This window comes from Leptodactylus fuscus, chromosome 1, assembly GCF_031893055.1.
Source record: "Leptodactylus fuscus isolate aLepFus1 chromosome 1, aLepFus1.hap2, whole genome shotgun sequence".
Taxonomy (NCBI): Eukaryota; Metazoa; Chordata; class Amphibia; order Anura; family Leptodactylidae; genus Leptodactylus; species Leptodactylus fuscus.
This window is the reverse complement of record NC_134265.1, coordinates 2,421,414-2,435,727: the sequence shown is the minus strand read 5'-3', so window position 1 is coordinate 2,435,727 and position 14,314 is coordinate 2,421,414. Positions and strand designations below refer to the sequence as shown.

The following is a 14,314-nucleotide window of genomic DNA, read 5'->3' as shown; positions in this document are numbered from 1 at the left end:
AGTATAGATACTACCAGTTACTGTATATCCCCTGTCATGTATAGTATAGTATAGATACTGCCAGTTACTGTATATCCTCCTGTCATGTATAGTATAGTATAGATACCGCCAGTTACTGTATATCCCCTGTCATGTATAGTATAGTATAGATACTCCAGTTACTGTATATCCCCCTGTCATGTATAGTATAGTATATATACTGCCAGTTACTGTATATCCCCCTGTCATGTATAGTATAGTATAGATACTGCCAGTTACTGTATATCCCCTGTCATGTATAGTATAGTATAGATACTGCCAGTTACTGTATATCCCCTGTCATGTATAGTATAGTATAGATACTGCCAGTTACTGTATATCCTCCTGTCATGTATAGTATAGTATAGATACTGCCAGTTACTGTATATCCCCTGTCATGTATAGTATAGTATAGATACTGCCAGTTACTGTATATCCCCCTGTCGTGTATAGTATAGATACTGCCAGTTACTGTATATCCCCCTGTCATGTATAGTATAGTATAGATACTGCCAGTTACTGTATATCCCCCTGTCATGTATAGTATAGTATAGATACTACCAGTTACTGTATATCCCCCTGTCATGTATAGTATAGTATATATACCGCCAGTTACTGTATATCCCCCTGTCATGTATAGTATAGTATAGATACTGCCAGTTACTGTATATCCCCCTGTCATGTATAGTATAGTATATATACCGCCAGTTACTGTATATCCTCCTGTCATGTATAGTATAGTATATATACCGCCAGTTACTGTATATCCTCCTGTCATGTATAGTATAGTATAGATACTGCCAGTTACTGTATATCCCCTGTCATGTATAGTATAGTATAGATACTGCCAGTTACTGTATATCCCCTGTCATGTATAGTATAGTATAGATACTACCAGTTACTGTATATCCCCTGTCATGTATAGTATAGTATAGATACTGCCAGTTACTGTATATCCCCCTGTCATGTATAGTATAGTATAGATACTGCCAGTTACTGTATATCCCCCTGTCATGTATAGTATAGTATAGATACTACCAGTTACTGTATATCCCACTGTCATGTATAGTATAGTATAGATACTACCAGTTACTGTATATCCTCCTGTCATGTATAGTATAGTATAGATACTACCAGTTACTGTATATCCCCCTGTCATGTATAGTATAGTATAGATACTGCCAGTTACTGTATATCCTCCTGTCATGTATAGTATAGATACTACCAGTTACTGTATATCCCCTGTCATGTATAGTATAGTATAGATACTGCCAGTTACTGTATATCCCCCTGTCATGTATAGTATAGTATAGATACTGCCAGTTACTGTATATCCCCCTGTCATGTATAGTATAGTATAGATACTACCAGTTACTGTATATCCCCTGTCATGTATAGTATAGTATAGATACTGCCAGTTACTGTATATCCCCTGTCATGTATAGTATAGTATAGATACTGCCAGTTACTGTATATCCCCCTGTCATGTATAGTATAGTATAGATACTGCCAGTTACTGTATATCCCCCTGTCATGTATAGTATAGTATAGATACTGCCAGTTACTGTATATCCCCCTGTCATGTATAGTATAGTATAGATACTGCCAGTTACTGTATATCCTCCTGTCATGTATAGTATAGATACTGTCAGTTACTGTATATCCCCCTGTCATGTATAGTATAGTATAGATACTGCCAGTTACTGTATATCCCCCTGTCATGTATAGTATAGTATAGATACTGCCAGTTACTGTATATCCCCCTGTCATGTATAGTATAGTATAGTATAGATACTGCCAGTTACTGTATATCCTCCTGTCATGTATAGTATAGTATAGATACTACCAGTTACTGTATATCCCCCTGTCATGTATAGTATAGTATAGATACTGCCAGTTACTGTATATCCCCCTGTCATGTATAGTATAGTATAGATACTGCCAGTTACTGTATATCCTCCTGTCATGTATAGTATAGATACTACCAGTTACTGTATATCCCCTGTCATGTATAGTATAGTATAGATACTGCCAGTTACTGTATATCCCCCTGTCATGTATAGTATAGTATAGATACTGCCAGTTACTGTATATCCCCCTGTCATGTATAGTATAGTATAGATACTACCAGTTACTGTATATCCCCTGTCATGTATAGTATAGTATAGATACTGCCAGTTACTGTATATCCCCTGTCATGTATAGTATAGTATAGATACTGCCAGTTACTGTATATCCCCCTGTCATGTATAGTATAGTATAGATACTGCCAGTTACTGTATATCCCCCTGTCATGTATAGTATAGTATAGATACTGCCAGTTACTGTATATCCCCCTGTCATGTATAGTATAGTATAGATACTGCCAGTTACTGTATATCCTCCTGTCATGTATAGTATAGATACTGTCAGTTACTGTATATCCCCCTGTCATGTATAGTATAGTATAGATACTGCCAGTTACTGTATATCCCCCTGTCATGTATAGTATAGTATAGATACTGCCAGTTACTGTATATCCCCCTGTCATGTATAGTATAGTATAGTATAGATACTGCCAGTTACTGTATATCCTCCTGTCATGTATAGTATAGTATAGATACTACCAGTTACTGTATATCCCCCTGTCATGTATAGTATAGTATAGATACTGCCAGTTACTGTATATCCCCGTCATGTATAGTATAGTATAGATACTGCCAGTTACTGTATATCCCCTGTCATGTATAGTATAGTATAGATACTGCCAGTTACTGTATATCCCCCTGTCATGTATAGTATAGTATAGATACTACCAGTTACTGTATATCCCCTGTCATGTATAGTATAGTATAGATACTACCAGTTACTGTATATCCCGCTGTCATGTATAGTATAGTATAGATACTGCCAGTTACTGTATATCCTCCTGTCATGTATAGTATAGTATAGATACTACCAGTTACTGTATATCCTCTTGTCATGTATAGTATAGTATAGATACTACCAGTTACTGTATATCCTCTTGTCATGTATAGTATAGTATAGATACTGCCAGTTACTGTATATCCCCTGTCATGTATAGTATAGTATAGATACTGCCAGTTACTGTATATCCTCCTGTCATGTATAGTATAGATACTGCCAGTTACTGTATATCCTCTTGTCATGTATAGTATAGTATAGATACTACCAGTTACTGTATATCCCCTGTCATGTATAGTATAGTATAGATACTGCCAGTTACTGTATATCCCCCTGTCATGTATAGTATAGTATAGATACTGCCAGTTACTGTATATCCCCGTCATGTATAGTATAGTATAGATACTGCCAGTTACTGTATATCCCCTGTCATGTATAGTATAGTATAGATACTGCCAGTTACTGTATATCCCCCTGTCATGTATAGTATAGTATAGATACTACCAGTTACTGTATATCCCCTGTCATGTATAGTATAGTATAGATACTACCAGTTACTGTATATCCCGCTGTCATGTATAGTATAGTATAGATACTGCCAGTTACTGTATATCCTCTTGTCATGTATAGTATAGTATAGATACTGCCAGTTACTGTATATCCTCCTGTCATGTATAGTATAGTATAGATACTACCAGTTACTGTATATCCTCTTGTCATGTATAGTATAGTATAGATACTACCAGTTACTGTATATCCTCTTGTCATGTATAGTATAGTATAGATACTGCCAGTTACTGTATATCCCCTGTCATGTATAGTATAGTATAGATACTGCCAGTTACTGTATATCCTCCTGTCATGTATAGTATAGTATAGATACTGCCAGTTACTGTATATCCCCCTGTCATGTATAGTATAGTATAGATACTGCCAGTTACTGTATATCCCCTGTCATGTATAGTATAGTATAGATACTGCCAGTTACTGTATATCCTCTTGTCATGTATAGTATAGTATAGATACCACCAGTTACTGTATATCCCCTGTCATGTATAGTATAGTATAGATACCGCCAGTTACTGTATATCCCCCTGTCATGTATAGTATAGTATAGATACCGCCAGTTACTGTATATCCCGCTGTCATGTATAGTATAGTATAGATACTGCCAGTTACTGTATATCCTCCTGTCATGTATAGTATAGATACTACCAGTTACTGTATATCCCACTGTCATGTATAGTATAGTATAGATACTGCCAGTTACTGTATATCCCCTGTCATGTATAGTATAGTATAGATACTGCCAGTTACTGTATATCCCCCTGTCATGTATAGTATAGTATAGATACTACCAGTTACTGTATATCCCCTGTCATGTATAGTATAGTATAGATACCGCCAGTTACTGTATATCCCCCTGTCATGTATAGTATAGTATAGATACTGCCAGTTACTGTATATCCCCCTGTCATGTATAGTATAGTATAGATACTACCAGTTACTGTATATCCCCCTGTCATGTATAGTATAGTATAGATACTGCCAGTTACTGTATATCCCCGTCATGTATAGTATAGTATAGATACAGCTTGTTACTGTATATCCCCGTCATGTATAGTATAGATACAGCTTGTTACTGTATATCCCCCTGTCATGTATAGTATAGTATAGATACTGCCAGTTACTGTATATCCTCCTGTCATGTATAGTATAGTATAGATACTGCCAGTTACTGTATATCCCCCTGTCATGTATAGTATAGATACTGCCAGTTACTGTATATCCCCGTCATGTATAGTATAGTATAGATACTGCCAGTTACTGTATATCCCCCTGTCATGTATAGTATAGTATAGATACTGCCAGTTACTGTATATCCTCCTGTCATGTATAGTATAGTATAGTATAGATACTGCCAGTTACTGTATATCCCCCTGTCATGTATAGTATAGTATAGATACTGCCAGTTACTGTATATCCCCCTGTCATGTATAGTATAGTATAGATACAGCTTGTTACTGTATATCCCCGTCATGTATAGTATAGTATAGATACTGCCAGTTACTGTATATCCCCCTGTCATGTATAGTATAGTATAGATACTGCCAGTTACTGTATATCCTCCTGTCATGTATAGTATAGTATAGTATAGATACTGCCAGTTACTGTATATCCCCCTGTCATGTATAGTATAGTATAGATACTGCCAGTTACTGTATATCCCCCTGTCATGTATAGTATAGTATAGATACAGCTTGTTACTGTATATCCCCGTCATGTATAGTATAGTATAGATACTGCCAGTTACTGTATATCCCCCTGTCATGTATAGTATAGTATAGATACTGCCAGTTACTGTATATCCCCCTGTCATGTATAGTATAGTATAGATACAGCTTGTTACTGTATATCCCCGTCATGTATAGTATAGTATAGTATAGATACTGCCAGTTACTGTATATCCCCCTGTCATGTATAGTATAGTATAGATACTGCCAGTTACTGTATATACCCTGTCATGTATAGTATAGATACAGCTTGTTACTGTATATCCCCGTCATGTATAGTATAGTATAGATACTGCCAGTTACTGTATATCCTCCTGTCATGTATAGTATAGTATAGACACTGCCAGTTACTGTATATCCCCCTGTCATGTATAGTATAGTATAGATACTGCCAGTTACTGTATATCCCCCTGTCATGTATAGTATAGTATAGATACTGCCAGTTACTGTATATACCCTGTCATGTATAGTATAGATACTACCAGTTACTGTATATCCCCTGTCATGTATAGTATAGTATAGATACTGCCAGTTACTGTATATCCCCCTGTCTTGTATATTATAGTATAGATACAGCTTGTTACTGTATATCCCCGTCATGTATAGTATAGTATAGATACTACCAGTTACTGTATATCCTCCTGTCATGTATAGTATAGTATAGATACTACCAGTTACTGTATATCCCCCTGTCATGTATAGTATAGTATAGATACCGCCAGTTACTGTATATCCCCTGTCATGTATAGTATAGTATAGATACTGTCAGTTACTGTATATCCCCGTCATGTATAGTATAGTATAGATACTACCAGTTACTGTATATCCTCCTGTCATGTATAGTATAGTATAGATACTGCCAGTTACTGTATATCCTCCTGTCATGTATAGTATAGTATAGATACTACCAGTTACTGTATATCCCCCTGTCATGTATAGTATAGTATAGATTCTACCAGTTACTGTATATCCCCCTGTCATGTATAGTATAGTATAGTATAGTATATATACTACCAGTTACTGTATATCCCCCTGTCATGTATAGTATATATACCACCAGTTACTGTATATCCCCCTGTCATGTATAGTATAGTATAGTATATATACTACCAGTTACTGTATATCCCCCTGTCATGTATAGTATATATACCACCAGTTACTGTATATACCCCTGTCATGTATACTATAGTATAGATACAGCTGGTTACTGTATATCCCGCTATCAGGGCAGGTGTTGCGTTATGTATCCTGTGGCCTCAGCCTCTGGCGTCTTGTCATTGAGGACACGTTCCATCCGGGTTGTATTTTGGCTCCGCTTTCTACCTTGCCAATACTTTTCTGTATTTCTGGAGACTCTTCTTGCAGGATTTGGCTTCTAACACGTTCTCTTTTTTCTTTTTTTAGCCCAGTATCTCATCGCTGCAGATTTTTATGTTCGGGATCTCCAGACGGACCATGTGCGAGACCCTGAAGAGGAGATTCCTGCTCCTATACGGCACCCAGCAAGGACAATCCAAAGCCATCGCTGAGGAGATCTGCCAGCAGGCCGAGCAGCGCGGCCTTGTGGCCGACGTCTTCTCTCTGAAGGATACCAATGAGTTCAGTCTGGAGAAGGAAAAGGCCCCTGTGGTCATCGTCATCTCCACCACCGGGACCGGAGATCCTCCAGACGATGCTCAAAAATTTGTGAAGAAAATTAAAGACAAGGATCTTCCCGAGGACTACTTTGCACATCTACGATACGGATTGTTGGCCCTCGGTGACTCTGAATACACTTACTTTTGCAATGGTGGGAAAGTCGTTGACCGAAGACTGGAGGAGCTTGGCGCCAGGCGATTTTATGACACTGGATATGCAGATGATTGTGTCGGCTTGGAGCTGGTTGTAGAGCCATGGATTAAAGACTTGTGGTCGGCCTTGGAGAGAGAATTCTCTTCTAGGGTAGAAAATGAGAAGATCATCAGGGAAATGAACAATGTCACCAATGCCAACCATAATATGGTGGAAATCCCAGGAAATCTGGACGTTCACATTCAGACTATTAGCTTGGAACGTCAGCCGGTCTCAGATGGACCTCCACCAAACAAAGCCACGCCAGATGCCGGCCAAGAAGCTGAGCCCTCGCTTGTCCACTCAGTGCCTCCTCTGTCTTCTTGCAGCCTTAATATCCCCGCTCTTCCTGCTCCGTATCTGGATGTTCAGATTCTTGACTGTGCTGCAAAGGAAAGTGACCTAAGTTCTCTCTACCCCGAAAAGGAGATTTTTACTGTTCCCATCAGACAAGCGAAGACCCTCACCACGCAAGATGCTGTGAAAACCACCTTAATGCTGGAGCTTGACATTTCAGACACTACGATTGACTTCCAGCCTGGGGATTCTTTTGCTGTGCTTTGTCCTAATCCTCCCGGTGAAGTGGCCGACCTCCTTAACAAGCTTGGGTTGTCGGATAAGAAAGACGGCCAGGTCTGCCTGAGTGTTAAACCCCAGGCCAAAAAAAGAGGGACGCTCGCCACGGATTATATCCCTGAGAAATGTTCTCTGCTATATCTGCTGACCTGGTGCCTTGAAATCCGGGCACTGCCCAAGAAGGCCTTCCTGCGTGCCCTGGCGGAGCAGACCTCCGATGTCGCCGAGAGGCGGAGGTTGCAGGAGCTCTGCAGTAAACAGGGCAACTCTGACTATAACAGTTTCATTAGAGACCAGGCCATCAGCGTCTTGGACCTTCTCAACGCCTTCCCGAGCTGCCGGCCACCGTTAGGTCTATTATTGGAGCATCTTCCGAGGTTACAGCCCAGGTCGTACTCCGCCGCCAGCTCCAGGCTGTTTCATCCAGGAAAGCTTTGCTTTATCTTTAATGTTGTGAACTTTGCACCTTGCTGTGGACGAAGAGCGGCCAGGAAAGGCGTGTGCACCGGCTGGCTCTCTGACCTTGTGAGGGGCAGCACGGACACATCTGACAATATAAACACCTTTGCCGCAGAACCGCAGATCTCGATATTCCTCCGACCATCGACTCTGTTCCATTTGCCTTTGGATTCCTCTGTCCCTATTATAATGGTGGGGGCAGGGACAGGAATTTCACCCTTCATGGGTTTCCTACAGCACCGAGAGATGCAGCGTCAGCAGCAGAGGGGATGCGTTTTTGGAGATACCTGGTTGTTTTTTGGTTGCCGCAGCCATGAGAAGGATTATTTATTTGGGGATGAGCTGAGAAGGTTCGTTGCGAATGGCACATTGACTCATGTAAAGGTGAGCTTCTCCAGGGAGCCGCCCTGCACCGACGACAAAGAGCCACCCAAATACGTCCAGGATTACCTCAAAGTGTTCTCTCGAGACGTCTTCCGAATATTAACCCAAGAGAACGGGTACTTTTATGTCTGTGGCGATGCCAAAAACATGGCCAAGGACGTACATGCGGCTCTGACTGAGATCTTCTGTGCAGAACTAGGTGTGGACAAGCTGGAGGCCATGAAGAGAGTGACCTCGCTGAGGGACGAGAGGAGATACATACAGGACGTCTGGGGCTGATCCTCAGGGTGACCGCTTACTATATGGTGGGGGAATGCTCAGGGCCCGAAGTTACACAATGATGGAGTGAAAACGGTCTAGCTTATTTGCACAAAACATTTTGCAATTGACCCCGATCCTTGCACTTTCTAATGTGGGGGAGGTTTGGCCCGGTAACTTTTTAAGGCTCCGTTCACACCTGTGTCCATCAGAAATTAATAGATGGGAAAAGTCCTAAAAGTCTATGGGGAAGCCGCCGGCGTTTCCATACATATAATTGACATGCTGTGATTTCCAAAACTGTCCCGATTTTGGAAATGACAGAGGGTCCGCCCAGCAGTTTTTATTGCAAAGTAGGCGAAGGGATTTTCTAGAACTCCATCCACTTTGCCCTAACTGTAAAACGCCGCCATATTTCCTGCAGCGCTTGCACCCCGTGGGGCCTGGCAGGACTTTTCACTTCACCAATTTTCATCGGACATTGCAGCAGAGTCTACAGTGGGGGGGGGATGAGGGTGGGATTTGGTGCAGACAAAGACATGACATGGACGATGTTCAAACTACACCCGAGTGCCTTCTGTCCTCCATTGACTTCAGTGGAGGGTTCCATTGTTATCAAGCTGCATTGGACTTCCTGTGTATTGCAAAGAACGGAGCTTCGGCGCCCCCCCTCAGGCTGCGCACTCCACTGTGTACATGAGGCCTTATCAGTTAAAGATTGGGGGAATTTATTAAGACTGGCATCTCTTATTCTAGTCTCGTTCCATCCCCCGCTGGCACAATATACACCAGAATTATTAGGCTGGCACAGCTACCCCAAAATCTAATCTACCCCAGTCCGGAACTGCCCTAGCATCCAGGTATGACCCTCGCGAGGGATTATAGACGTTCCCATCTTCACCTCTGCCTAATTGCTCTGGAGTAGATGGAAGAGTAAATCCAACATTATGTAAGATTCGGAAATTACACAAATCCAAACCCATCGGGTGAGACCGAGGCAAACGGCCGACTAACGGAGGCCACGACGTGATGAGAGCCTGCGCTTAATAAAGACAAAGATTATACTAGACATGGAGACTAGGCCTGGGGTGTGTATAGTGTGTGTACATGTATGGTGTGTGTACATGTGTGTGTGTGTGTATGGTGTATGTATAGTGTGTGGTGTATGTATAATGTTTGTACATGTATAGTGTGTGTGTATGGTGTATGTATAGTGTGTATGGTATATGTATAGTGTGTGGTGTATGTATAATGTTTGTACATGTATGGTGTATGTATAGTGTGTGTGGCACATGTGTGATGTGTATGTGTGTACTTGTATGTGTGTGTGTCTCTGGTGTATGTATAATGGGTGTAGGTCAATGCTGATCAATTAATCAAATCCTAACCACACCGCTCACCCACCGTGATAACCGATCCGATTCTGTTCACATTGTTGTTACATTATTTGTGACGTTTCTCCCAGCAGTTTTGTTTAGTGTGAACACGTCCGAATTACAACAGCTATTATTATAGTGTGAGGTCTCTTTAGACCACAGAGTATAGTAATGGGGGGTCCCGGGGAGGGGACAAACATAACATATAGTGTTACTCACCTCTCCTGGGCTCTGGCGTGACTCTGCTGTCTTCAGGTCTTTGTACTGACGTCATGTAACACTTGCCTCCCTGCATCGTCACGCCCCCTAGTGGTCATTTACAAGAGGTATGCTGGGGGGTCTCGCCACACTTAGGGCCATCCCAGTAACCTCTAGAACAGGATTACGTCCTGGCGGTTTCTTTGGACGATTCTCCATTGATCAGTGTCCTGGCGCAGTGCTGGATGGGTCCGGCCTTTACAGAGGGGGCTGGAGATTTCTTCTATTGGACTCCACATCAATATGAAATACATCATGGCCGCGCCATCAGTGTGCATGGATATAAAAGATCTATATACATGAGGCCACACAAGGGCCCCCGGTGTGGCCCCAGACCCGCCATGTGCAGGACCCGACATCAGATAAGTCCATGTAATCCTACAGAGACGAGATAATGCTGAACATATCATATAAGTAATATGGCCGCCTATAGAAAGGCACCAGCCCAGCAACCTGGGGGCTCATGGAGGGCGTGAAGGTCATTCGACCATTAATATATCACAGAGTAGATCGCACCTCCAGGGGGTTGTGGTAAGAGAACATGGCCGCGTGCTAAATGCCCTCTTAGGGGGGGTGACATGAAATTCGGACTGTATTGGAAGTCGCGCCCGGGATTCGTAGTCGGGTTGTTTACTATATCTGTCCCAGGGGATCTGAGGGTTGAGACGTGGACCATGGGGGGCTCAAAGGAGATATTAGCGGCAGCTAAAAACATTTATTACACCCAAAATAAGTGGCTGAGTATTGAATGCCGGAAACCCAGGGAATGGTGATGTCTACTGGTATCATACACGGGTGGCAGGAGACCCAGGGTGTGCCTAAAAACACCTCCCCCACCATTAGACCTTCCTGACAGGAAAGGCTCCGTCCATCATCACAACAGAAATCTGCCCCCATCTGTATGTACAACATGATGTCTCTTTAGTTCCCACCAAATACTAGAATGTCCCCCTGGAGGCCCCATTCAGGAAAATCCCCCCTCAATGACCCATCACAAGGTAAGTGGCCGATCACACAACATAATACATGGAGTAATAAAATACCCATCTGGCCCGTTCTTTAGGAGCCATCTCCAGGCTGCACCTATAGTACTGCACCCGCCTGAGCAGTGGAGCTCGGAGATGACTGTACTCCGCTCTATATGCATTCTGATGGGTGAAAATCTGGACCGTCCTCACTGCCAAAAAGGCCGATGCAGGTGCCCTATGGCTGAAGCAGGTCTATCACCAAACCCCTGCTCTCCGCTCACTCAATGACCTAAGACTTACATCCTCTATTAGCAGAACCTCCCCCGCTCATCTACAAGACTTCTCCCGAGCTGCACCACTTCTCTGGAATGTTCTACCCCGGACAATCAGACTCTCAATTTCTACAGCTTTAAGAGCAAACTAAAGACATCCCTTCTACATCCGATGTCACCCCCCCCACACACTACCTCCTCTATCACCCCCTGCTACCTCCTATGTCACCCCCTGCTACCTCCTATATCACCCCCGCTACCTCCTATGTCACCGCCTGCTACCTTCTATATCACTCCGCTACCTCCTATGTCACCCCCTGCTACCTTCTATATCACCCCCGCTACCTCCTATGTCACCCCCTGCTACCTCCTATATCACCCCCGCTACCTCCTATGTCACCCCCTGCTACCTCCTATATCACCCCCGCTACCTCCTATGTCACCGCCTGCTACCTCCTATGTCACCCCCCTGCTACCTCCTATGTCACCCCCTGCTACCTCCTATGTCACCCCCTGCAACCTCCTATGTCACCCCCCTGCTACCTCCTGTCACCCCCCTGCTACCTCCTGTCACCCCCCTGCTACCTCCTATGTCACCCCCCTGCTACCTCCTATGTCACCCCCTGCAACCTCCTATGTCACCCCCCTGCTACCTCCTGTCACCCCCCTGCTACCTCCTGTCACCCCCCTGCTACCTCCTATGTCACCCCCCTGCTACCTCCTATGTCACCCCCTGCAACCTCCTATATCACCCCCCTGCTACCTCCTGTCACCCCCCTGCTACCTCCTATGTCACCCCCCTGCTACCTCCTATGTCACCCCCCTGCTACCTCCTATGTCACCCCCCTGCTACCTCCTGTCACCCCCCTGCTACCTCCTATGTCACCCCCCTGCTACCTCCTATGTCACCCCCCGCTAAATCCTATGTCACCCCCCGCTAAATCCTATGTCACTCCCTGCTACCTCCTATGTCACCCCCTGCTAACTCCTACAGTGTTGGCCAAAAGTATTGGCCCCCCTGCAATTCTGTCAGATAATCCTCGTGTTCTTCCAGATAATGATTGCAGTCACAAATTCTTTGGTATTTTCTTCATTTAATTTGTCTTCAATGGAAAACCACAAACAGAATTGTCAAAAAGCCAAATTGGATATAATTCCTCACCAAACATAAAAAAGGGGGAGGACAAAAGTATTGGCGCTGTTTGATAAATCATGTGATGCTTCTGTAATTTGTGTAATGATCAGCACCTGTTACTTACCTGAGGCACCTAACAGGTGGTGGCAATAACTAAATCACACTTGCAGCCAGTTGAAATGGATTAAAGTTGACTCCACCTCTGTCCTGTGTCCTTGTGTGACCACATTGAGCATGGAGAAAAGAAAGAAGACCAAAGAACTGTATGAGGACTTGAGAAGCAAAATTGTGAGGAAGCCTGAGCAATCTCAAGGCTACAAGTCCATCTCCAAAGCCCTGAATGTTCCTGTGTCTACCGTGCGCAGTGTCAGTAAGAAGTGTAAAGCCCATGGCCCTGTGGCTAACCTCCCTAGATGTGGACGCAAAAGAAACATTGACCAGAGATTTCACCGCAAGATTGTGCGGATGGCGGATAAAGAACCTCGACTAACATCCAAACAAGTCCAAGCTGCCCTGCAGTCCGAGGGTACAACAGTGTCACCCCGTACTATCCAGTGTCGGCGTCTGAATGAGAAGGGACTGTATGGTAGGAGACCCAGGAAGACCCCACTTCTTACCCACAGACAGAAGCCAGGCTGGAGTTTGCCAAAACTTCCAGCATGAGAGGAGAGGACTACAACTCCCAGCATAAGAGGAGAGGACTACGACTCCCAGCGTAAGGCTGGGTTCACATGATGTCTTTTGGCTCGTAATTTGGCACGTAGACGCCGCGGGAGCTTTTGCGGGCTGTATACGCTCCCATTGATTTCAAAATAGCGCTGCGAATACGGTCCCGGCTCCCATTGAAATAAATGGTAGTGTATACGGCCCGCAAAAGTTCCCACGGCGTCTATGTGCCAAATTACGAGCCAAAAGACATTGTGTGAATCCGGCCTAAGAGGAGAGGACTACGACTCCCAGCGTAAGAGGAGAGGACCACGACTCCCAGCGTAAGAGGAGAGGACCACGACTCCCAGCGTAAGAGGAGAGAACTACGACTCCCAGCATAAGAGGAGAGGACCACGACTCCCAGCGTAAGAGGAGAGAACTACGACTCCCAGCATAAGAGGAGAGAACTACGACTCCCAGCATAAGAGGAGAGAACTACGACTCCCAGCATAAGAGGAGAGGACCACGACTTCCAGCGTAAGAGGAGAGAACTACGACTCCCGGCGTAAGAGGAGAGAACTACGACTCCCGGCGTAAGAGGAGAGGACTACGACTCCCGGCGTGAGAGGAGAGGACCACGACTCCCGGCGTGAGAGGAGAGGACCACGACTCCCGGCGTGAGAGGAGAGGACCACGACTCCCGGCGTGAGAGGAGAGGACCACGACTCCCGGCGTGAGAGGAGAGGACCACGACTCCCGGCGTGAGAGGAGAGGACCACGACTCCCAGCGTGAGAGGAGAGGACCACGACTCCCAGCGTGAGAGGAGAGAACCACGACTCCCAGCGTGAGAGGAGAGGACCACGACTCCCAGCGTGAGAGGAGAGGACCACGACTCCCAGCGTGAGAGGAGAGAACCACGACTCCCAGCGTGAG

At 44.3% G+C, this 14,314-nt stretch overlaps 1 protein-coding gene across 2 annotated transcripts in view; it reads left to right on the top strand.

Moving 5' to 3' along the window:
• Window positions 1–9,217, top strand: part of LOC142197102 (methionine synthase reductase-like) — a 45,456-nt gene extending 36,239 nt beyond the window's left edge. For both annotated transcript variants that reach the window (XM_075267172.1, XM_075267180.1), the window contains exon 2: window positions 6,621–9,217. In XM_075267172.1, coding sequence (XP_075123273.1) covers window positions 6,648–8,744 — 2,097 coding nt within the window. In that variant the 5' untranslated portion in view covers window positions 6,621–6,647 and the 3' untranslated portion in view covers window positions 8,745–9,217. The remainder of the gene's footprint in view (window positions 1–6,620) is intronic.
• Window positions 9,218–14,314: the final 5,097 nt, after the last annotated feature.